General features: G+C 48.3%; 1 protein-coding gene across 2 annotated transcripts; it reads left to right on the top strand.

Moving 5' to 3' along the window:
- Positions 1-8,346: 8,346 nt before the first annotated feature.
- Positions 8,347-21,035, top strand: LOC147415954 (uncharacterized). 2 transcript variants are annotated; one of them, XM_086461262.1, is made up of 11 exons: positions 8,347-8,493; positions 8,901-8,940; positions 10,469-11,086; positions 11,177-12,904; positions 13,324-14,427; positions 15,412-15,477; positions 16,458-16,558; positions 17,305-17,369; positions 17,986-18,137; positions 18,240-18,392; positions 20,716-21,035. In XM_086461262.1, exons 1-11 carry the CDS (start codon positions 8,347-8,349, stop codon positions 21,033-21,035), a joined length of 4,494 nt encoding a protein of 1,497 aa, XP_086317388.1. The 2 variants fall into 2 exon arrangements, with proteins under 2 accessions (XP_086317388.1, XP_086317387.1); XM_086461261.1 differs by having other exon boundaries at positions 8,347-8,484; positions 8,901-8,946; positions 10,475-12,904.
- The last annotated feature ends 812 nt before the right edge of the window (positions 21,036-21,847 follow it).

Here is a 21,847-nt window from a genome sequence, read left to right as displayed (position 1 = left end):
AGCAGCAGCTCACACGTATGTAGGGGATGTATAACCTTCCCAATTTTAAAAATATGTTATTGAAAAACATTTCTGCATTTCTGACATCTCTTTTAAAATATGTTTTACCACGTGACCTGGAGAACAGCTCGTTTGCCATCACGTTCTTTAAGTTGGAAAAAAAAAAAAAGGAAACATCTTTGGGTTTGGGGTTTTTTTTTCTGCCATCAGGGCAGAGCTCAATCTCTGCCACCAGTCCAAGCAAAACCGGCACGTAGCGAACATGCCAGCCAGGGTGATCATCACCTGAACTCAGCCATGGATACAGAAATTGCTGACTGGGGAGCAGCTTCATGAAATCTCACCTCTTCTAAATAGAGTGACAAGGACATTTCCTGAATCTCCAGTGGAGCTGCTCCTCTGGCATGGGTGGGAAATCACCTCCTTCGAGAAGCAAGAAGGGCAAAGGGTGCATGCATCCCGTCAGTAGTGAGGGTGGCAAATTTCCAAGGTTACTCGTTAACTGGATGCTGATACCCTGTGTGGAGAAGGGTATTTGGTAACGATGGCGTGTTTTTTCCCCTCAAGCACTGCCTGGATTGCCAGGGAAGAAAGCGAGGCAGGAGGTGCCACCTCACCCACCCACCCGCCGCCCCGGGGCAAATTTGCAATTAGAAAAACCAGTATGTTCCTACCAGACACAGACTTAGAAGTGTAGTGCTTTTTTCCTTTGCCTTTATCTTTTCCTTTTTATTTCCTCCTTTTGTATTCTTTCCTCCTTTTTCCTGTTCCTCTTTTTTTCATTTTCCCTTTTTTCTTTTTTCCTTTTCCTTTTTTCCTCCCTCTTTTTCTCTTCCTTCTCTCCCTTCTTTCCTTTTCCCCATTTTCTTTTCCCCTCTCCCTTTTACCTTTTTCTTTTCCCCTCTCCCTTTTCCCCTCTCCCTTTTTCCTTTTTCTTTTCCTTTTTCTTCTTTCCTTTTTTCTTTTTTCCTTTTCCTTCTTTCTTTTTTCTTTTTCCTTCTTTCACTTTCTTTTATTTTTTCTTCCTTTCCCTTTTTCTTCTCCTTCTTTGCTTTTTCCTTTTTCCCTTTTCCATTTTTCTCCCTTTCCCCTCCTTTTTTCTCCCTTTCCCCTCCTTTTTTTCTCCCTTTCCCCTCCTTTTTTTCTCCCTTTCCCCTCCTTTTTTTCTCCCTTTCCCCTCCTTTTTTTCTCCCTTTCCCCTCCTTTTTTTCTCCCTTTCCCCTCCTTTTTTTCTCCCTTTCCCCTCCTTTTTTTCTCCCTTTCCCCTCCTTTTTTTCTCCCTTTCCCCTCCTTTTTTTCTCCCTTTCCCCTCCTTTTTTTCTCCCTTTCCCCTCCTTTTTTTCTCCCTTTCCCCTCCTTTTTTTCTCCCTTTCCCCTCCTTTTTTTCTCCCTTTCCCCTCCTTTTTTCTCCCTTTTCCTTCCTTTTTTCTTTTTTTTTTTTTCTTCCAGACCATGGGGGAACAAAGGCACCATTTCACCTCTAGGGAAAGTGGTGGTTTGGGCCAGCCCTCCTCATGTCGATCACATCGGGGCTCTCTAAAATATACGCTTTGATAATCAATCAGGGCTAATTAATCAGCTGAAGAAATAACCCACATTGACACAGGAGACTAATCAATGGTCCTTTAGTTCAGCCTTGTGTCTTCAACACAAATTATTGTAACTGGAAGTGTGCACTATTTTTGTCTGAGGAAAATAACATCTGACCAAGTGTTTGGGAGATGTCTGAGAGGCAGCGGCAGCATCCCCCTGCTTGTGGAACCCCTCAGCTGCCTGCTGATCTTACATCTCCCACAAAGGCTGGAGCAGCTAAAAAAAGAGTTAAAAAATTAGTTTAGTTGGAAAATAGTAAAAAAAAGTTTTAAAAAAATGAATTTTAAAATAACTCCATAGAGCCCTAACTTGATTTCCAGCCGCAGCTTGCGAAAGGCGCCTTGCCTGGGTTTCTTGAGCTGGAAACCATACGGCAGCTGTGGGCTGGCAGGAAGGCTCTGTCCCTCTCATCATCAGGTGAACGATGTCTAAGGCACCACTTAATCCACCTTGGCGTCTTTCATCTTCTTTTTTGGTTGCAAGCAGCTTTTCTATCTGGACACAGACCTACCAGGCAGTGATGGTGGCTGCTGTGAGCCCTTATGTTGAAGTAACAAGAAAAGTCACCTTGGAGGGAAAAAAAGAAAAAGCAGGTTTTTTTTTTCCTGCCTTGCTAATGAGCTGAAGTGGCATAGCAGAGCTTCAGGGAGATGCTCAGTCCGGCAGCAGGATGCACCCAGAGAACCACACTCTGCCCTGTGGGGTAATCACATGGGTAAAAAAATAGTGCCAACGCCTCAGGCTGCCCTATGGTTGGCACCATAACTTGAGTGTTAAACTTGGCCTTCTTGGTGGTTTTTATTTGAGCAATAGTGCTTATCAGCCAGATTTGTCCTTTCCAGCTGTGGAGGGAGCTGAGTGTGGATGTTGGTGCAACCAGTTGTGCTTCTTTGGGGAGCAGGAGCATCCTTCGAGGTGGGGTGGAAGGGCAGAAGTGGGTCAGGACCAGCAGCTCTTGTTCTGTGGATGTGGTAGTGGGTCTAACCAAGCCTTCCACAGCTCAGTTGTGGGAAAGACAGGGGCAATATTTTGGGTTTAGAGAGATAATTGCCTTGTGCACCTGCCCGGGTTTCTGGGATGCTGGAGATGGGCAAAATCTCCCTGGGCGATACCTCCCCATCAGCCTCCTCACACCACGGCTGGGAGAGCCTACATCCTGGTGCTAGTCACTCTCTCCAGCTGCAGTTTTAATCATATCCCACACCAGCCTATTCCATTGGCGTTTGGAAATGACCTGACATCGCATGTTGTTTTCCCTTTGCCACCACATGTTACCCCATGAGGAATTAAGGGTGCTTCATGGGGGGGTACTGTAGAGCTGCAGCAAAGTGTGTTTTGTCCAAACCCTTTTTGACCTGCTTCATGGGGATTCTCCTGGGGGGATGTCATGACTTCAGGTGGTAGGAGCTGAGGCTGCGCTTGGGTCTGAGGTGACAGCAAAATCTGTGCAGGAAAAGCACTTTTTATGCTGTGTGGGGTGCTGCTCCCCAACCTGGGACATTACACCAGTGACAGAAGGAGACCTGGGAAGAGAGTTTGCTGTAGGTACATGCCTTGGGAGCCTGCAACCTGGACCCAGGAGACATCATGGACCTCTGACACAAAGCCCTACATGAGCAGCAGCAGGTGCTTTGTGTGTTGGGGAGGGGGATAAACCGTACCATGAAATGCAGGCAAGGCAGAGATGGGGGCAAAGGCTTTGCTGCCCCCAAACAAGGCAGGACGGGGCTGCAGGAGCCCTCGGCCAGCTTGGTTTTATGTCAAGAGCTCAGCTGGCTGGTGGCATTGGAGGCATGTGTCCCACCACTGGGGCCCATCTACTGGGAAATGCCAGCAAGCAGTTGCTTTCTTAGCATGCAGTGGCATTTGTTTCCATCTCATCTCATAAACAGGTCAAAATTCAGAAGTCTGTGGTCTTTCAAGCCAGGATGGGTTGTAAGTGCCCTTCAGGTACTGCAGGTCAAAGCTGAAACTTGGTTCTGCTGGTGTAGCTCCATCTGCTTAAATGAAGATCCATCTCCATCTCTTAAATGAAGAGACCTAGGCACTTGCTCACTTTATGCAGTTTATTGTCATCTTCAAGACCTTTTATGCGGTTTTACAGAGAAAAGGCCATAGACGCATCTGGACTTAGACACACAAACATCTGGGCTCTAAGGGCTACAGAGATGGGCTCCATGCAAACATGAGATGCTCTGCAATCAATGGCAGGACTTAAAGTCAAGATCTACATTGCATATAGATCCTATAGCTTTCTCCCACCGAGGTTAAATAGTGGTGTCCACGGGCTCCCAGGTCAGGATAAAGAAGGAACAGGTACTTCGAAAGTGTCAGAAAGCCCAGGGAAAAATCACTTTAGCCCTCCCATACCACACATCTTCTTACACAGATGTGCAATTTATGCAAACATTCAAACATTCCCCATGATGAACCAGAGCGTGATGGCATCATCATTTAAAACATCCCTGAGCATATCTAGAGGATTATCAGCCGAATCAATGAAAAGCAGCCAGTGATCAAGGAAAACCAACTCCATATTTAAGGAAAACATCAGCTCCTGAGAAATCCCTTACCTTTAATTGTATCTAAGAGTGTAATTGCATCTTTGGCCCCAACAGACCTAAAATCAATCCAGCTAACGAGTGACACAAAGAAATGGAAATTAAAGTAATGCTTATCTCCCGTAACTAAATACAGGGATCTCATTCTACATAATGTGTATATAAATAATACAGTAGCCCCTGTGAGCACGGCACTGTCAGCTCACTCAGAGGGATCAAGCCATTAAGATGGGCACACAGGACACATTCCCCAGTATATAGCTGGGTGCCTTGCTGAGCTCTAAAGAGTAACGCAGCTTTTGAAATTTGTCAAAAGGAAGAGCTTATCAGTATCGTTACCATTTTTCCTAAAAATATTCCTGACTTTGGCAAAAATGTTGGTTTTGCAGCAGCGTTTAGCTGCCTTCCATGTTACCCTTTGTTTTGGACCTTACTTATTTCTTAGTTAGCAAGGTAATGAGTGAAATCCTGATTTCTAATCCTCCTTTAGCTCTTGCTGTCCGCTTTTGGTGCATAAGAGTGATGAACAAGCAACAGAAAAAAAAAATTAAAGTGTTCAGTTACTTTGATTTTCTAAGAAAGAAAATAAAAATAACTATGGCCCAGCATGATTTTCGCTCTCTCTTTATGCAGCAATGCAATCACTAGAGGGAGGCAGATGGTAAATTTATCTGTCCTAAGCTCTCAGCCTGTTTATGTTGCCTTACAAATGACAGCAGAACAGTTGTAGGTAGGAGCTCCTGGTATGTCACGCTGCCTGGAGGGGTGCATTTGAGTGCTTGATGAAATTAGCTTAATTTTGGTGACCATCCCTTTGATGGACCTGCCTGCACTGGTGGTCCCCAAGGTGGCTGTGTCCCCCCCAATGGCTGCGGCCAGCCCAGGTGCCTCGGCAGCTTCAGAGCTACCCAGCTGCTAAGGGTCATGCTGGGTCCATCGGCTAATGCTGGGACAGATTCAACCCTGTCCATATCCCAGCAGGAGCTGGTAGAGAGGCTGAGACCCGCAATTTGGGTTTTTCGTGCCGTGGTGCAGTTTGTCTGTGCAGCTTGGCACAGGCCAGTGTGAACGTGCCCACTTCTCCTCTGACAGACACTCTTGGACTGGGTGGGCCCAAAATAAGAAAATCAGCAACTGCTGAGCACGAGAATCTAGTCAAAAGGGCCGAACAGCCTAATGGACAATTTATGTTTTTATGAAAATACTCACGACAAAACTCAAAAAAATAGCTACCAAACAAACAAAAAAAAAACCACCTTACATGTTAAAATTCCTCACTCAAATACTTACATATCAGCAAATTAAAAATAAACTTGGCCTTGCAATTTATTTCACCATCTCCACTCTACCATCTGCTAAGCTAAAATGAAGCAAATGTTCCTGTTCTCCTCAGGAACCAGATGATACCTTAGGGCCCTCCCTGCTTCACAGCAGGGAGTCCAGCCAGGATGTTTGTCTTCCAGGGTTTACATCCTGGTAGCACAACCCTGTTTGATGAGGGCAAACTCTGTTCACATGGGGTTTACACAACTTAGACATGCAGAAGTCTATTGGGCTGGATGGGATCCACCCAAGGGTACTGAGGGAGCTGGCAAAAGTGCTCAAAAAGCCACTTTCCATCATTTACCAGCAGTCCTGGCTAACTGGGGAGGTCCCAGTTGACTGGAGGTCAGCAAATGTGATGCCCAGCTACAGGAATGTCCAGAAGGAGGATCCAGAGAACTACAGGCCTGTCAGTCTGACCTTGATGCTGGGGAAGATTATGGAGCAGTTCATCATGAGTGCCATCACACAGTACATACAGGACAACCAGGTGATCAGGCCCAGTCAGCAGGAGTTTGTGAAGGGCACATCCTGTTTGACCAACCTGATCTCCTTCTGTGACAAGGTGACTCACTTAGTGGATGAGGGAAAGGCTGTGGATGTTGTCCATCTGGACTTCAGTAAAGCCTTTGACACTGTTTTGCACTGCATTCTCCTGGAGAAACTGGCTGCTCATGGCTTGGACAGGCATACACTTCGCTGGGTAAAAAACTGGCTGCATGGCTGAGCCCAGGGAGTTGTGGTGAATGGAGTTCAATCCAGCTGGTGACTGGTCACAAGTGGTGTTCCCCAGGGCTTGGTACTGGGGCCAGTTCTGTTTAACACCTTTATCAATGATGTGGATGAGGGGATCAAGTGCTCCCTCAGTAAGTTTGCAGATGACACCAAGTTGGGCGGCAGTGTTGATCTGCTCAAGGGTAGGAAGGCTCTGCAGAAGGATCTGGACAGGCTGGATCAATGGAACAAGGCCACTTGTATGAGGTTCAACAAGGCCAAGTGCCAGGTCCTGCACTTTGGTCAAAACAACCCCATGCAGCACTACAGACTTGGGGATGAGTGGCTGGAAAGCTGCCCGGTGGAAAAGGACCTGGGGGTGCTGGTCAACAGCCGGATGAACATGAGCCAGCAGTGTGCCCAGGTGGCCAAGAAGGCCAACAGCATCCTGGCCTGTATCAGAAATTGTGTGGCCAGCAGGAGTAGGGAAGTGATCATGCCCCTGTACTCGGCACCGGTGAGGCCACACCTCAAATGCTGTGTGTAGTTTCGGGCCCCTCACTGCAAGAAAGACATTGAGGTGCTGGAGCATGTCCAGAGAAGGGCAATGAAGCTGGTGAAGGGTCTGGAGAACAGGTCTTGTGAGGAGCGGCTGGGGGAACTGGGGCTGTTCAGTCTGGAGAAGAGGAGGCTGAGGGGAGCCCTTATGGCTCTCTACAACTACCTGAGAGGAGGTTGTAGTGAGGTGGGGGTCAGTCTCTTCTCCCAAGCAACAAGCAATAGGACAAGAGGAAATGGCCTCAAGTTGCACCAGGGGAGGTTTAGATTGGGTGTTAGGAAAAATTTCTTCACTGAAAGGGTTGTCAAGCACTGGAACAGGCTGCCCAGGGAAGCGGTTGAGTCACGGTCCCTGGAGTCGTGTAGATGTGGCTTTTAGGGACCTGGTTTAGTGGTGGAGTTGGCAGTGTTAGATTTACAGTTGGAGTTAATGATCTTAAAGGTCTTTTCCAACCTAAATGATTCTATGGTAAGCGCGGAGTGGGGTTTGCAGGTCTGTCCGTGCCTACCATAGGGCAGCAAGAGGGAACTGGGGTGACTTTGGACATGTGTAGTTACACACAGGCGGCTGTAAGAGGAGGAGGTTTGTGCTGCTGGAAGAATTACAGCCTCTTGGCCATCAGGACCACATGCAGGATGGGTAGAAAAGTTTAAGAATTGGAACCTGGGGTGCAGCTGCTTGCACCAGCACCACCGCAAACCCCGGGCGGCTGGGAAGGTCTGACGCGCTGCTTGTTTCAACCCATGAAACAAATGGGTGTATTTGTCCCTGAACATACATCAGCCTGTCAAGCTGTGATGACTTAGAAGAAAAAAAAGATTTTTTATTTTATTTTGCTAAGTGATGATTGACGTTTTAAAAGGAATATTGTCAGAGCCACACATCAAACAGCCTAATTGCCTTATCTGCGTGGCCCCTAATGACAAGTTAGACTATTACAGCTGAAAGAATTTTAGGCATCTAATAATTTACACATCATCACCTGGGCTATTTGCTTTCCACACTTTAGTTTAGAGGAGGAGGAGAGAAGCCACTTGTATTTCAAGGCGGTTTCACCCCTTTCAGTCGGTGCTGTGTCAGAACGGCGCAGCCCCTGTGCAAATCACAGCCTTCAGCAGAAGTCGGTTAAAATGTTGTAATGAAAACACTCACTTTCACATTAGGGGTTTTTTTCCCCCCCTCTAGTAATTGAATCCTTTTTTATTTTTTAAGAGGAAAAGCAACTTGTGTTCTGCTTCGGGGCTATCAGCGTCACTTTAATTCCGGTTTATAGCATTATGCATCATAAAAGGATAGTGCCTTCCCACTGAAACACCCAGGAAAGAGGAATACTGGATGGGCAATTGAAAGGGCAGGTCTGTCTCTAATGAGTGATAGCTGGCCTCATTTCCCTGATTAGCTAATTGCTATTACAGGGGTAGCAGGGCAGTATATGAGGGATTGAGCTTCCAGACTAGAGCATTTACTGTAGGGCTGTGTTTTGGAAGGGTGGGGAACCCACATTTCTTCTGCCTGGGGGTTTATTTTAGGGAGGGAGAGGTTTTCCCTTTCTTTTTTGGTCTTGTTTTAATGCTGTGCCTCTGGTAAACCTCTGCCATGAAACCTTCGCCCTCTGTGGTGCTTCTGGCCCTGATGCTGACACCCTGGGTGTGGGGACCAGCCGCTGGCAGGCAGGCTCTTGGGGCTATGCTGAGATCCCATGGCAATGATGCTGGCTACGATGCTGCTGGTGCTGCTCTGGGGGTGAGTGATGGGAAGTGGGGCCTCTGTTCCATGTAGGAAACTCCCTTTGTGGGTGCAGTGTGCTGCCTGCTTATGAATTCTCCTCTCCTCTGCATGGCCCCTATGGCTTAAAGTACAGCTGGGCTTTGCTTGCTCTGTTTTGGGGGTGTTTTTGTACTGGCTGTGATCTAATAGCGTAAAACAGTCAATGCTGTTGGCGGTAGGGAAGGATGAATGTTTATTATCGCATGGAAAACAATGAGGTGGCCTAAGGGCTCAATCCAGGCACAGGTAAAACTCCAGGCTACCAGGAGATGGTGGATTTGGTGCTCCCTTCCTATCAGGCTTGGGCTAGGATCTGTCTGCGCAGCATTACAAGTATGGGCAGTTGTACTTGGGTCTGCAATAAGACTCTCTTTTCTTTGTAGGCATGTGGGTCCTCTCAGGAGTATCAGAAGGTTAAACCAGGTAAGAGTTAATTCTCAGACAAGCTTTTTTTTTTTTTTTAAGCCTGAATAAACCCCCCTCAGAATTAATTGGGTACCTCAAAGCCACCGTATGGAAAGCCAGGAGCAACAACCTGGTCTTGGGGTGGCATGGGGAGGGAAGGGGACAGTGCCGATACCAGGTGCTGGGGAAGGGAAAAATTGATGCTAGTGTGGGAGATAACATGCACTGTTATCTTGTGGCTGCCAAACCCCTATCACAGAGCAGGACCCGTGAGGCAGGAGCAGTGCGCTGTAGCAAGTCACTGTTGTGCAGCAATTAACACAAGTAGCAAAAGTTCAATCCAAACTTTAATTATGCCCCTGTAGGGTAAACCTATTGCTGGCTTGTGGCTCTTCTAGCTTTGCAATAGTGTTTTTGGAAAATACTGTGTTTCTTCCTGCTTGAGAGAAGATGTTTCCCACTTTGGGGGCTAAATTAGCTATGATGAGATGCTAATGTTGCTTATCTTACAGAGGCTGTGAGGGCTTCTTGCTTGGCTGAACCCTTTAAAGTGAAGGGGTTGAAAATGCCTTCAAGGAGAGCACTACTTTCCAGCTCTGTGTGTGTATAAACGACAAACATTGCCCGCATTCCGAAATCAAATGTAATAGTGCCCTTGTTGCTTTTGTAACTCTGCCTGATGTGGCAATTCCCTGAGCCTTTAGCTTTGATCCCTAAATAGTCTGACCCTGCAGCTGGACAAGGACAAGGTATAACGGTTTTAAACTAAAAGAGGGTAGATTCAGGCTAGATATAAGGAAGAAATTTTTGGTAAGGGTAGTAAAACTCTGGAACAGTCTGCCAAGAGAGGTGGTAGAAGCCCCATCCCTGGAAACATTCATGCTCAGGCTGGATGGGGTCTGAGCAACCTGACGTGGTTGACATATGTCCCTGCTCACTGCATGGGGTTGGACTAGATGGCTTTTAAAGGTCTATTCCAACCCAAACTATTCTATGGGAGCCTGCCTCCCTGGGACAAGTGGCACCGACCACATGGCCATGCTGGGACCTTTGTGCTCCTGCATGGCTCTGTTGGGGGGGACTCAAAGCATGAGCATGCCCCATTCTGGGGTGGTAGCAGTGGGGGTAGAGCCCATGGGGCAGCTGGTGTCTAGAGCTTCTCTGGCTGCCCACAGCCCTGTGAGTACTCTGGGGCAGCACATACTGTTGGAGTGAGCAGTGATGGAGAGGAAGTTTGGGGTAGGTTGCTGGCAGGTGTGGATGGAAACAGTCACTTGGGCTGGAAGGGATGGCAGTTTTAGGCATGCCCTGGGCTAGTATGTGGGTGCATGCTCAGATGGCCGCCTCCCCTTGAACTCAGGACCTTACACAGTGTTACTTGCATGTTCTCCTGCTGATGGATTTGCCTGTTGCTTGGCAAATAAGAGTAGGAGGTAGCAAAATGAGAAGATAAGGAAACTGGAGAATAACTTCTGGAAGTAAGGACTAGTAACTCTGAGAACTGGAGATGGAGGAAAACTTGAAGTTCTTGCTGCTTGTCTTCCAGGGCCAGAGTCTCCTTGGACATTGGCATATGTACCTATAAGAAGCTGCCATAGAGTCCTGAAGGACAAGCACGGGGATTTTTCTCCTCCAGCATACCATGGTGATTCCCCCATAAACTTTTGGTGCAACTGGACGATCTGGGCAGATTCCAGAAAACATATAATAATTTATATTCAGGGCTTTATCACTAAGGAGGGTTGCAATAAAAATGAGGACAAAATCTTGTTTGAAGGAGTCTCTTCACTGGTGGAAAACAGTGTGGTTTATGCTTGCTGGGAAAAGGAGACACATGCTTTTGCCACCTTTGCACAGGCTGTCCATGTTGTGTTGCTGAAGAGGTACTGGCCAAACTGCAGAGAGACACAATTTAAAGGGAAGTACTACATCTTTGAAGACCAGGAAGGTGAATCTTCATCCAAAGATGACACAATTTCTGAAACTCCTGCTCCAAAACTACCAAAGCAAGATAGTATTTTTCAGGTGGGATGGGCTGAAGACCTTAGAGATATGCTGGGCTTTGTGACTACACGTAGCACTGTGAGTCTCGGCAAGACCATGGTGCTGAGCAGTGGGTTGATGTGGGGAAGAGAGACCGTGCTGGGTACCATGGCTGTGGGAAGTCCTGTTGAGCTTGTCCCATATGAACATACAAGGACACCACTCCTGGAAACAAAAGTTCCTCATGTGCTGGAGTCTGAGCTGCCAGGAGGTCTGAGATGCTGCAAGGAAGGTCAAGGCAGAGGAACACCTGAAGGCATAATCCCCACTGCAGCACAGGGTACCTGGGGAGAGAGTCTCTCTGTGAGTGGGCACATCACTGTGGCTTTTGGTTATACACACAGGCTTTCAAGTATGCTTTTGGAAACTCCTTTGCTTGGTGCCTTGCATGTAGCAGAGCCTATTTTGCAGCCAGGAGGTGTGGGTCTGGAGAACAGCCAGCCTATCCTGCACCCTACCCTGAGGCCAAAAGGTCTAGGTGACCTACAGTTTACTATTAAACCAACACATACAAGTTGCCTGGACTTGGCTGCCCACTTGCAGTCTTTGTCCCCTGGCAGAAGAGAAAGCAAAGACAGCACAGATACCGCCATGTACCGAGGGCCTGGCACAGTCATCTTCAAGAAGGATGAACGCCATCTCCAGTTGAGCGTCCCAACTGACGGCACAGCAAGCAGTGATGCTGATGGCCATGCAAAGAGCCTGATACCCAGTCTGAGCAGCCCGTACAAAGTGGTAAACAGGGATCACTCACATCTGCTACCTGAGAGAAGCCAAAGATGCCAAAGCAGTTTTAGGGATTTGTCCATGAATCAGCCTGAGTTGGGAACAACTGTTGTCCAGCGTGCGAAGCTCATGGGTATTTCCTCCGTGGAACGTTTTAGGGGAGTTGTCGAGGGGACAACAGTGTTGCATCCCACAGCATCATTGGACATTCTCCAAGAGCATCCTCATTTGTGTGGTCAGAGCAGTTATATCCTGCAGTCAGCCCCTGGAAGCCTTCCCCAAAATGCCCAAACTCATGACTGTTGGGCTGCTGAGAAAGTTTGTGCGTTTTCCTTGGGTGTAAAAAGCTGCAACCACCAAAGTGAGAGTGCTGCACAGCCAGGGCTGGCTGTAGCCCCTTTGCAAACAGGGCTGGACCGTGATCCCACAGCTGTGTCCACCCTAGGGACAGAAACAATCCCTGTGCTGATGGTCTCCTGCACAGAACCTGTCCCTGCAGACTTCGTCTCTACCCATTTCCCCACTGAAGCACCTGTTCCTCCAGAAGTGGAGCCTGTGTCCAGCTTTGTCATCTCCCCACCAGCAGCTTTGGATTTAGAGCCCATCAGCCTTAGGCGAAGGGCTAGCGCAGGAGGACAGGAGATGCTCTCCCCTTCCCCACTTCACCATCCATCAGTAGCCTCTGAACCAGACATGGATGAGTCTTCTGGATGCCTTGGCCCTGGGATGCAAAAGCTGGTGCAGGGAGAGGAAGGTAGCGAGCAAGGAGAAGCCTCAGCCTCCATGGGCTTGCCAGCCAGGGGTCCCTCCCCAGCTTCTGTCACTGGCCCAAAGCCTGGTGTGGGCCTTCCTCAGCCTGAGGACCATGTGAGCAGTGGCTCTGGGGTGGCACCAGCTTCCCTGCCTGGCACCTGGGGGGTGAGGACAAAGGAGAATGTGGTGCTTGTGCAGCATCAGGGCATGGCTGCTAGTGACAAACTGGCTTCTGCTCTCATTCCCGGGGGATTTGAAATGTGGAAAACCACAGAAGCAATTCAAGTGGGTGCAGAGGAGCAGAGAAATGCCTTCTCCAGTGCCCCACCTGCACACCTTGGTCCTCTGGTGGCCCAGCAGGGAGAAACAGTATTGAGATGCCAAAAGCCACAGGAGCCTTCTGATGATCCTGTATCCAGAAGCACCCAGATGCCAGGAGGACAGCAACAGAAACATGCTGGTAGGTCTCCCAAGAGTTCGTATCTTGGTATAAGACACTTTAGAAAGCAGAAGTACTTGGTGGGGACGAGGATGAGGCTGTGTCTGTATCCTGCAGTCCCAGCCTGGAAAGCGTAATCTGGCTGTCTGGGGAGGGGCAGACTTCTAACAAAGTGGTTTTGTTGGCCAAACCTCTGTTGGAATCAAAACCACATAATTCAAGCTGCTGAAGGCTGGATGGGTTGCGAAGGACCAGAGCCCTGCAGAGCAGCTGGGGCCTGGGCTTAGCTCTGCGAGCTGAAAATGTAGAAATCTTGCAGCAAGAGAAGGTTTTAAACAGGGCATTTTCTGTGGCAATTTGCAGCATTCCTGGAAGCACGGTATCTGTGCCCTGGTGCATACAATACCTGTTGACTATGTGTTTCCTTTCTGGTGTGTCAGAGCTGGGACCTCCCTGGACAATGGAGTACTTCCCCCTCAGGAGCTGCCACATTGTCTTTCGGAATGGGTCTGGGATGTTTTACCTGCCGCTGCATGCTGACATTGAAACAAACATCTGGTGCAACTGGACCATATCGGCAGGCTCCCAGAAGCACATTGTCATATATGTCCAGGGGTTCCAGGGGAGTGATGGCTGTGGCAAGAACCAGGACAAGATAATCTTCCAGGGGGTCTCATCAAGTGTGGAAACCAAAGTGGTGCATGCCTGTCACAACCAAGGTACTCTGATCTTTGCTACGCAAGCTACTGCAGTCCATATATTGTTTCTATCAGGGAGTGGTTCCCTAAGTCATGAATATGGACACTTTAAAGGACTGTATTATGTGTTCAGAGACTCTGAAAATGTGGGTTCTTCAAATGATACTATAGCTCCCCAAGAGCCTGTCCAGGAGGTGTCCAAAAAAGAGAGCTGGAGGACAGCAGTAACGAAAGATTTATTGCCTGTGCCAAGAGTCTCTCTGGGCCCATCAGGTGCGCTTGCTGGTGGCAGGTTCCAGCCTGAGCTTGTGAACCCAGATGAAGAGGCTCAACACCCTCCTGATGTGAAAGAAGATGGTCATTCTGGTGCTAACCTGGGCAAACTTGACCTGGACAAGTGTGCTGAGCTGCAGGATGAAACAGAGCTGGAAAGGAGCCCTAAGGATGGTAGCGCTGAGGGCAGAGATACCAAAGATGATGTGTTGGTGGAACCATCTCCAGCTGGGGAAGATGCTGGACGTAAAGCTGAGCTGTCTGCTTTGGAGATTGCAAAGGGGGATGTGGAGCTGGTATCTGCTCTGCTCACTGTAGCCCAGTGTCACTCACGGGGTGTTCCTTCCTCAGAGGTGCCCAGCAGAAGTGTAGGTATCTCTGCCAAATCATCTAGCCTGGATCAGGCCAGCGACAGCCTGTCAAAAGAAGTGGTTGCTGCTGCACATCACACGCAGACACCAGTGCTGGAAGAGCCATGGCTAAACACGAGTACAAAACCTTCTCTCTACCCCTTTCCTGGTGCAACTGCTGGAGATGTGGTGTTTCCAGAAGAAAGGAATGAAGAGCTCTTTGGTAAGGTGGTTTTTTGGGTTATTTGTGATTGAACTGGTGCCTGACCCTGCAACAGCCATTTCCAGTGATGCAGCACTCTCTTAAGAAGACTTATTTGTAGGCATGGCTGTCACCTTCAGTTGGTCCATGTGGTAGCACTCTTGACTCTTTCTGTGTTCAAGGAAGGTGGTAATCAAGAAGACATAGGGTTATCTGTTGTAACATGGACACCTATGGGCTGATGCTCCTCTTAACAGGGAGATGCTGGTTCCTAATCCCAGTGCTCTGAATTATCCACGGAGGAGCCAGCCTCTCAGTTGTGACTTCATGCCCCAAGCAGACTGAACGCCCATCTTGTGTTAAACAGCTGTGGCTGGCATTGATTCCCATGGCTGTAGCCTAGCATGGTTTTCCTAGCCATGATAACTGAGAGATCTAGAAGTTAGAGGGAGGAGGGGGGAAAAAAAGGGTTTTCTCTCCTAAGAAAGTTTAGGAGTTGATGGTAGACTTCTTTCACAGAAATATTTAGCCACTGATATGTTTTAATTTCTGCCTGAATGTAGAAGAGAAGATGTTTTCAATTGGTCTTTCCTCCCCTCCAAACTGTTCTTGCCCCTTCACTGTAGATGTAGGAAAGAGTTTTAGCTCTTTTGCAGTTGCTGGCATCTAATATACAAACTTCTTTGCTCCATCGATGTCCAAGGCAGCTCTGTTGGTCGCTGGAGCTCTGGTGGCTTTACAGGGACAACAATTCATCCACTTCCAGAAACTGAAATGAGGTTTATTGGGGTGATTTATTTCTAAAGAGCACTTCCTGCTTTAGAGAAGAGTAGATTGTATTTAGAGCTTGATATTTAATTTCAGTATAAGGAATATAGGAAGAAGTTGACACATGGCACTCTTCTTGCAAAGTGACACATACCTAACGTACTTCCCCCCCAACCCCCCCATCCCCTTACTGGTACGCCAGGGCTAGCAGCCTGATTCTTTCCCTTGCTCTGACAGATCTAGTTTCTGCCCTGGCACCACTGGAGAATGACACAGCACTGCAGTTCCAGCACCATCCTGGAGGTGAGCGATGCAGAGTTAACATGTCTTAAAACACTGCCCTAAGTTCAGTGTGCTGATTGGTGTTGTGCATGGACATCACCTGCTTGTTAAGTTTAGAAAGCAGTGTAGGCTGCTTCTAAGTAGTAACCATTTTGAAGATTTTAATTTTCAAGAAACTGTTGCAATCCTGCAGTTGTGCTTTGGCTGCTTTATACTTCCCCTGGAGAACCTTGAGTTCACATGTTAAATCTGCCATAAGTTCTGGCTTGTTTGAGTTCAAGCATTACTTGTTGGCTGTTTAAAGAAGATTTTTCTAAGGTGAATGAGGGCAGATGAGCCTCAGTTCCTCCAATATACTCCAATGGGTATCTCATGACCACCTGGATCAGGAGTCCTGCTCCACAGACTGGGGAGAGAAGCAAAACTCTCTTATGGGAGCATTAGCAACTAAGCAGCATGATACTGGGCTTATGTGGCAGAGGCAAGCCACAGAAACAGCTTGCAAAAAAAGAGTCAATACAGAAGGAGCCTGAGCTTTGAACAGGAGAAATATTGCTGAATAAGTAGTCTTTAAACAGCAGACTCTGGTAATTATGTGCCAGCCTGGAATCAGCCAGACCACAGCAGTTTATCTCAGCTGATCCCAGAGACAGGCAAGAGAAATGGGCTTTTAGACTCCACCGCAAATTATGGTGGTACCTTTGGGAGAGGTAACAGCTAAAGAAATGTGAATGTGATCAGATACACATTAATGCTTTGTGTACTTCTTGTTGAAAGATCAATTCTAGTGTTCAACACTGAGCACTAGCTAAGGTTTGTTTTCACCTGTACTAAACAACTTGTTCTACCTGATGCACAACTGCTGGAAATACCCACGTGGCACTGATTTACACAAGTGCGTCCTCATGGAGCTGTTCTGCTAGTGTTAATGTTTAAGGACTAACTCATTTAAGGAGCCTGTTTGTGTTATGTGGACTTAAACATCTTATGTCTTCTGGTAGATGTGCTGTTTGAAGTAACCATTGAAATGAAACCCAAGGACTGGGTTCCTCGTGGTGGAAGTGAGCTCCAAAAGGGTCTTCTGGAATCTATTAAGAACCATGTAAGACTGGGCATGGGGAGGAAAACAATGTGGTGTCCCAAATCTTCAACTAGAAGAGACCGTGCTGTGCCCTTCATTCCAGGGATTTTCTGTTAAAGCCACATGATGAACCAGTATCTGTGTTGCTTGTGCTGGTTGTCATCTGAGGGCAATGCCAATGACCTGGCAGCGTGCCTGGCCATGCTGGCTGGTGTTTAGCTGCCGCAGCCCTTCGTAACACCATGCCATCGCAAGGGAGCAGAAAAGCACTGCAGAGACAGGGATAAAACCAACCGAGGGCTGTAACTCTCCTCTGCAAATGGGACAGCTTGTAGCCAAAGCCTAAAAGAGGGCAAGTGTGTGAGCATCTACTTTCAGGGCTGCACCTAAACTTCCTTTCTGGGATGCAAACTGGAGCAGGTACAGGGTTCAGCTGGCTGCCTAGCCTAGAAAGCTGCTATCCATACACTGCTGCTCTACAATGGTTTAGCACCTGAACACTTACCTGGAGCTGCTATTGCCCTTCCTTTTCCCAAATGACCTTGTATATTTGCAGGGGTTGAGCTAAAGCTAAGCAGATGGGAACAATCAGTATTCTCCTAGAGAAAAGGCTCAGAACAGTGGGTTATGGGACATCTAATGCATCCCAAGTGGTTTGTGAAGGGGAAGAGCAAGGTGGGGAGGTAGACTGAGAAAAGAATCTGTTTTCTGCCATGCTCCTGCTCACCAAACATCAAACCAGCGCTGGTCACTCTGTTCCTTTGCAGATGCAGGAGAATCTGATACTTTCCGCCAACAGAATCAATGAAATAAAGTTAAAGGAAATCAAAAGGTAAGTTACTGCCATGCTGTTGGCTTGGCAGGAGAGACTTCAATAACCTGTAATATTTCTTAGATAGCAATGGCTTGGCTTGGCGTCTCATTCTCCTTCGCCAGGGCAGACACCCAGCCTTGCTCCTCTCCTGTGATCTGTAATGTGTCATGAAAGTGGGAAAGAAAAAAAATAAATCTGTTCTCTAGAGGAAAGATGGTAAAAATTGATGTTTAGTACTGGCTAGAGCCTTTATAGGCCTAAGATGGACTTAAACTCTGGAGAAAACGAGGATCCTCACACTTGCCATGGTGACTGCTGGAGAAAGGTGGGAGCTGTCAGCAAGGTCCCTGCTATGCTGCTTTGAGGCTGACCTGGGGCTGCGGATTGCCACTACAATTTGCTTTATGTGAATATCTGGTCACTTTAGCCTAGCTCCAAGTGAGGAGCTGTTACTGGGCTTTCCTTTTTCCCTTGGTCCAAGTGCAAAGCTGCCTCTTGTCACAAATAATCTTTGCAAGAGCCTGCAGCGCTGCCATCTAATACGAGTGGGTGGAAGGTCTAAATGGCCTGCCAGAGCTGGGTCTGGTGGTGATGCTTTCTTCTCACGTCACCCTGGGCTCTTCCCTACCTGCAGGAAGAGTGATGCCAACCTGCTGCTCACCTTCTGGCTGCACCTGAAGCCAGAAGAGAGAAATATGTCTCTGCTCCTGCGCTCCCAGCTGGAGGAGCTGCTTGGCACCTCAGTAGGAGTGGAGAGGCTTCAGCTTGTTTCATTGTTTGTTGAAGGTGGGTGCTTCACTTTTCTCTGGGGTTAAAAACCCTTTTATACCAAGCCTGAGTTGACTTATGGCACCTATTTCCCCACCCCACCCCCGCCCCCCATTATAGATGTGAACGAGTGCAACGCTGAGGTTGGCTTCTGTGGGGAGGAGGCGGAGTGCTTCAATGGTGTAGGCACATACTTCTGCCGCTGCAAAAAGGGCTACGAAGATCATTCTTCCACAAAGTCTGGCACCCTCTGCATCCGTGCTCCCCGATCAGGTAGAGGACAAAGTAGTGGCTCTGCTTTCTCCTGTAGCTGGGGTGTATTTCTTGTGTGAGGGTAATTTGTGCAGCATCGTTCTTGCAACATGCAGCCTGGTGTGAGTGCTTCAAGGTAAGGGGTTCTCCCCTTGACTGAGGTCCTCCCAGCTGTGCCTCTGCTACCATGCATTGCATGTAATGCTTAAAAATGGCATGGCTTCTGGAGTGGTGGCTTTAGATGTCTGGACCTATTGTGGGAAGAATATGTAATATCTTTCCAAGGCAATTCCCAGCTGGTTGTCCCTGTAGGCTTCCCCCTTTGGCTTTAGGAGCTCTTCTTTGGGAGTTGTTTTCAGATATGAGCAGACTTTGAAGGCAAATGTGATCCTTTCAGAAACTGAAGGGAGGGAGGAAGAGTGAGGTTTAGGTCTTTCCCAGACCCCAAAGGCATCAGCTTTCAGAGATTAGCCTAGACAGACATCCAAAGGGTGACCTGCATCAGTTAACCGTGTCAGGTTAAAGTATTGCTGCTTGTTGGGTGTCATTCAGTGCTCCCAAAGGCTCTCCCGAGTGGTGCCTGAAAGTTTTAGGGAGTGATGCTACCTCTGGGCTCCTCAGAGACATGGACACACTGGAGAGAGCCCAATGAAGGCACTGGAGCATCTCTCCTATGAGGAAAGGCCGAAAGAGCTGGGACTGTTTAGCCTGGAGAAAAGTCTTGGATCTTCCAAAGGGAAGATGAAAAGAAGACATAGCCAGGCTCTTCTCAGTGGTGCCCAATGACAGGACCAGAGGCAGTGGGCACAAAGTGAAAAAGAGGAGGTTCCCTCTGAACATCAGGAAAACACTTTTTTTTTTTTTTTTTTACTGTGTGACAGAGCACTGGCATAGGTTGCCCAGGGAGGATGAGGAGCCTCCATCCTTGGAGATATTAAAAAAAAAACCCCACAACACAAAAAAAAAACCCCACAAAACCAAACAAACAAAAAACAAACAAAAAAAAACCCAAAAAACCCCACAAAAAAAACCCCAACAACCAAACAAAACCCGGTCTAGATGTGGTCCTGAGTAACTGGCTCTAGGTGGCCCTGCTTGAGTGGGTGGGAAGGAACAGGTTACCTCCAGAGGTCCTTTCCCACATCAGCCCCTCTGTGATTCCCCTTACCTGCTTGAGCAGGGGGCCTGTGGATGGAAACTTCTCATAAAGCTCATGCTCACTGGGGGCAGTGAGCTGATGCAACAGCCAGCTCTGTGTCCTGGAGCTTAGCCTGCAGTATTGAACAGGTGGTTAAATACTGGTAACAGACCCTGGTGTTTGATGCTGTGCTCTGCTCACTGGCTTCGTTGGCACTGCCAGGTATAACCTCTCCATGAGGCCTAGCCTCTTTTTCCCCAGTCTGCTACTTTCTCTACATCAGGGTTAATACTTGGCATGTGCAAGCCTTTATTTCCCTTGGACCTTCTGCATCTCTTGGCTATAGCTGATCAGGCTTGTTGCTATAAGCAGTGTGGTCAAGGGTGATTTGAGTTACCTCTGCTGAAATTCATGTGATCTGCAAACTCGGTCACTCCTCGGAGTGCCCTGTGGTCTCCTGTCACACTGTGTAGATCTTGGTAAGAAAGACGTTGATGTTCCTGGTGTTAACTCCAGTGTATTTGACACAAGGTGAAGCAGATGGCCTGTGGTGCTTGACTATAATCAGAGCTGGCTAATCCAGTCTGGCAGAGTAAAGGGGCCTCACAGCCTGAAAAACACCAATATGCTGCAATATGTATTCCAAACACTGCTGCTGCTTTACCAAAACTACTACTTATCCCTGCAGCATTGGAAGTGGCTTTACCCTGAGTGTGAGTTTGCAGCCCAATTGCATTTCTTATCCAGCTCCAAATTTGTTAACCAGTTATGCAGTCTAAGCCTATCCAGACTGCCTGGATATGGTGTTATATTAATATATGAATAATTTTCAAAATGTGAGAGGGTTTCTTCCAGTCTGGATGGGAATGGTGGTAGGTCTTCTAGCCTTCGTGTAGCTGCACATGGGTTTGGCAATGGCTTTGCTCTATCGGGGCTCTCCTGATGTAGCACCAGCCCTGTGCTGTTCCTACAGGCTGGCTCTTGGTCTAAATATTTCAATGGGATGGAGGTTTGGGAGAGATGCTCTGCTGTGGAGGCAGCCATGATGGCTTCTGGAGGGCAGCAGGGGAGGTGGTGAACCTCCTAGAGGAGCACCCACAGCTCCAAGTCTCACCCTGAGCACTGTGGTTGTGATGTAGGGGACTTTGTAAGCACAGTGGAGGCCACTGAGGCAAGCAGGATGAGGCCATGGCCCTTCTTTTGCAGGGATCAGCTTCTTCCTCCGCCATGCTGATATCCTGGTGGGGGCAGCCATCATGGCCGCCCTGTCCATGCTGGTGGCTGCAGGCGCCCTGTGTAGGGCGGCCAGGCAACGGCAGCGTGCCAGGAGGAACCAGAGCCCCGAAGAGCCACCTGTGAGGGCCATGGAGGAGCCTGCAATTGAGCTGCATGACCTGGGGGAGTGCCTGCGCCTTGACCCCTTCCAGCTGAAGCTGCGGGCCAGGCCTCCCGAGTGGCTGTGGGGTGCCCGGGCTCACCCTGGGCAGGTGTACCAGGTCTTCCTGGAGCAGTCCCCTGCACTCTGAGGGGGGCCTGGGGCTCCCCCAAAACCCCTGTGGCCCTAGTCACCTGTGCAGTCACTCCTGCCTTCCCTGGCCAACATAAGCCATAGGCTGTGCAAACCCTTGTGCTGTGTTTTATGGACCACAAGTATCCCACCACAGAATTCTTCGTCTTGTAATTTAATTTTCTTCCCTAGCTTGGGAAACAAAGCTCTTGCTCCACACTGCTGTAATGTCTTCTCCTGATTTACCCTGCTTGAGGGCTGTGCAGAACTGTCAGCACATGGAAAATAAAAAAAAAAATTTTAAGGAAAAAGGGAAATAAGATGTTTTGGTGCTTCATTTAAGAAATTAAAAATTATTCTGCATCTGTCCTCAGTGCTGCCTGCTTTCCCCTGCCCTTAAGGCAGAGCTCTGTGGGAAGCCTGGACAGGACACAAGGGGCTTCTTCCAGCTTGGCTGAGAAACACCCCCAGAACTTGACTTAAAGTTTTGGGGAGACTCCTGGCTGGGTTATGGCACATGAATCCTCTGTCACTGAACAATGGGGATGGCATTTTTGGTGCTTGCATGAATGCTGGTTGCTGAGATGCTGGCTGCAAAAAGCACCACCACCAAACAAATCCTCCTTGCTGGCAGTAAAGCTGTTGTCTTCTCCAGCTTGTGCTTCTGCTGAAGGCTTGTAACTTCTCTATTTGTCTAGTTTAGGGCTTTTAAAGTTTGAATTAGGGTGGTTTTTTTTTCCCTCTGGGAAGATGTGTGAACGGTGTGGTGGCAAATGTCCCACTGGAGGGCACTGTCTGCCACCAAAAACCCATCAAGGGCTGCTGCTGTAG

The sequence above is a fragment of the Leptosomus discolor genome, chromosome 2, assembly GCF_034619465.1.
Source record: "Leptosomus discolor isolate bLepDis1 chromosome 2, bLepDis1.hap2, whole genome shotgun sequence".
Taxonomy (NCBI): domain Eukaryota; kingdom Metazoa; phylum Chordata; class Aves; order Leptosomiformes; family Leptosomidae; genus Leptosomus; species Leptosomus discolor.
Note: the sequence above shows the minus strand (reverse complement) of the source record. Positions and strands in the feature narration are given on the sequence as shown.

Bases quoted from the DNA above. Each gene is read 5' to 3' on its own strand.
- LOC147415954 (XM_086461261.1), top strand. From the start codon at position 8,347: ATGAAACCTTCGCCCTCTGTGGTGCTTCTGGCCCTGATGCTGACACCC. The intron at 8,485-8,900 runs GCTCTGGGGGTG...TTTTCTTTGTAG, and splicing joins GCTACGATGCTGCTGGTGCT to GCATGTGGGTCCTCTCAGGA. The intron at 17,370-17,985 runs GTAAGTTACTGC...CCCTACCTGCAG, and splicing joins AAGTTAAAGGAAATCAAAAG to GAAGAGTGATGCCAACCTGC.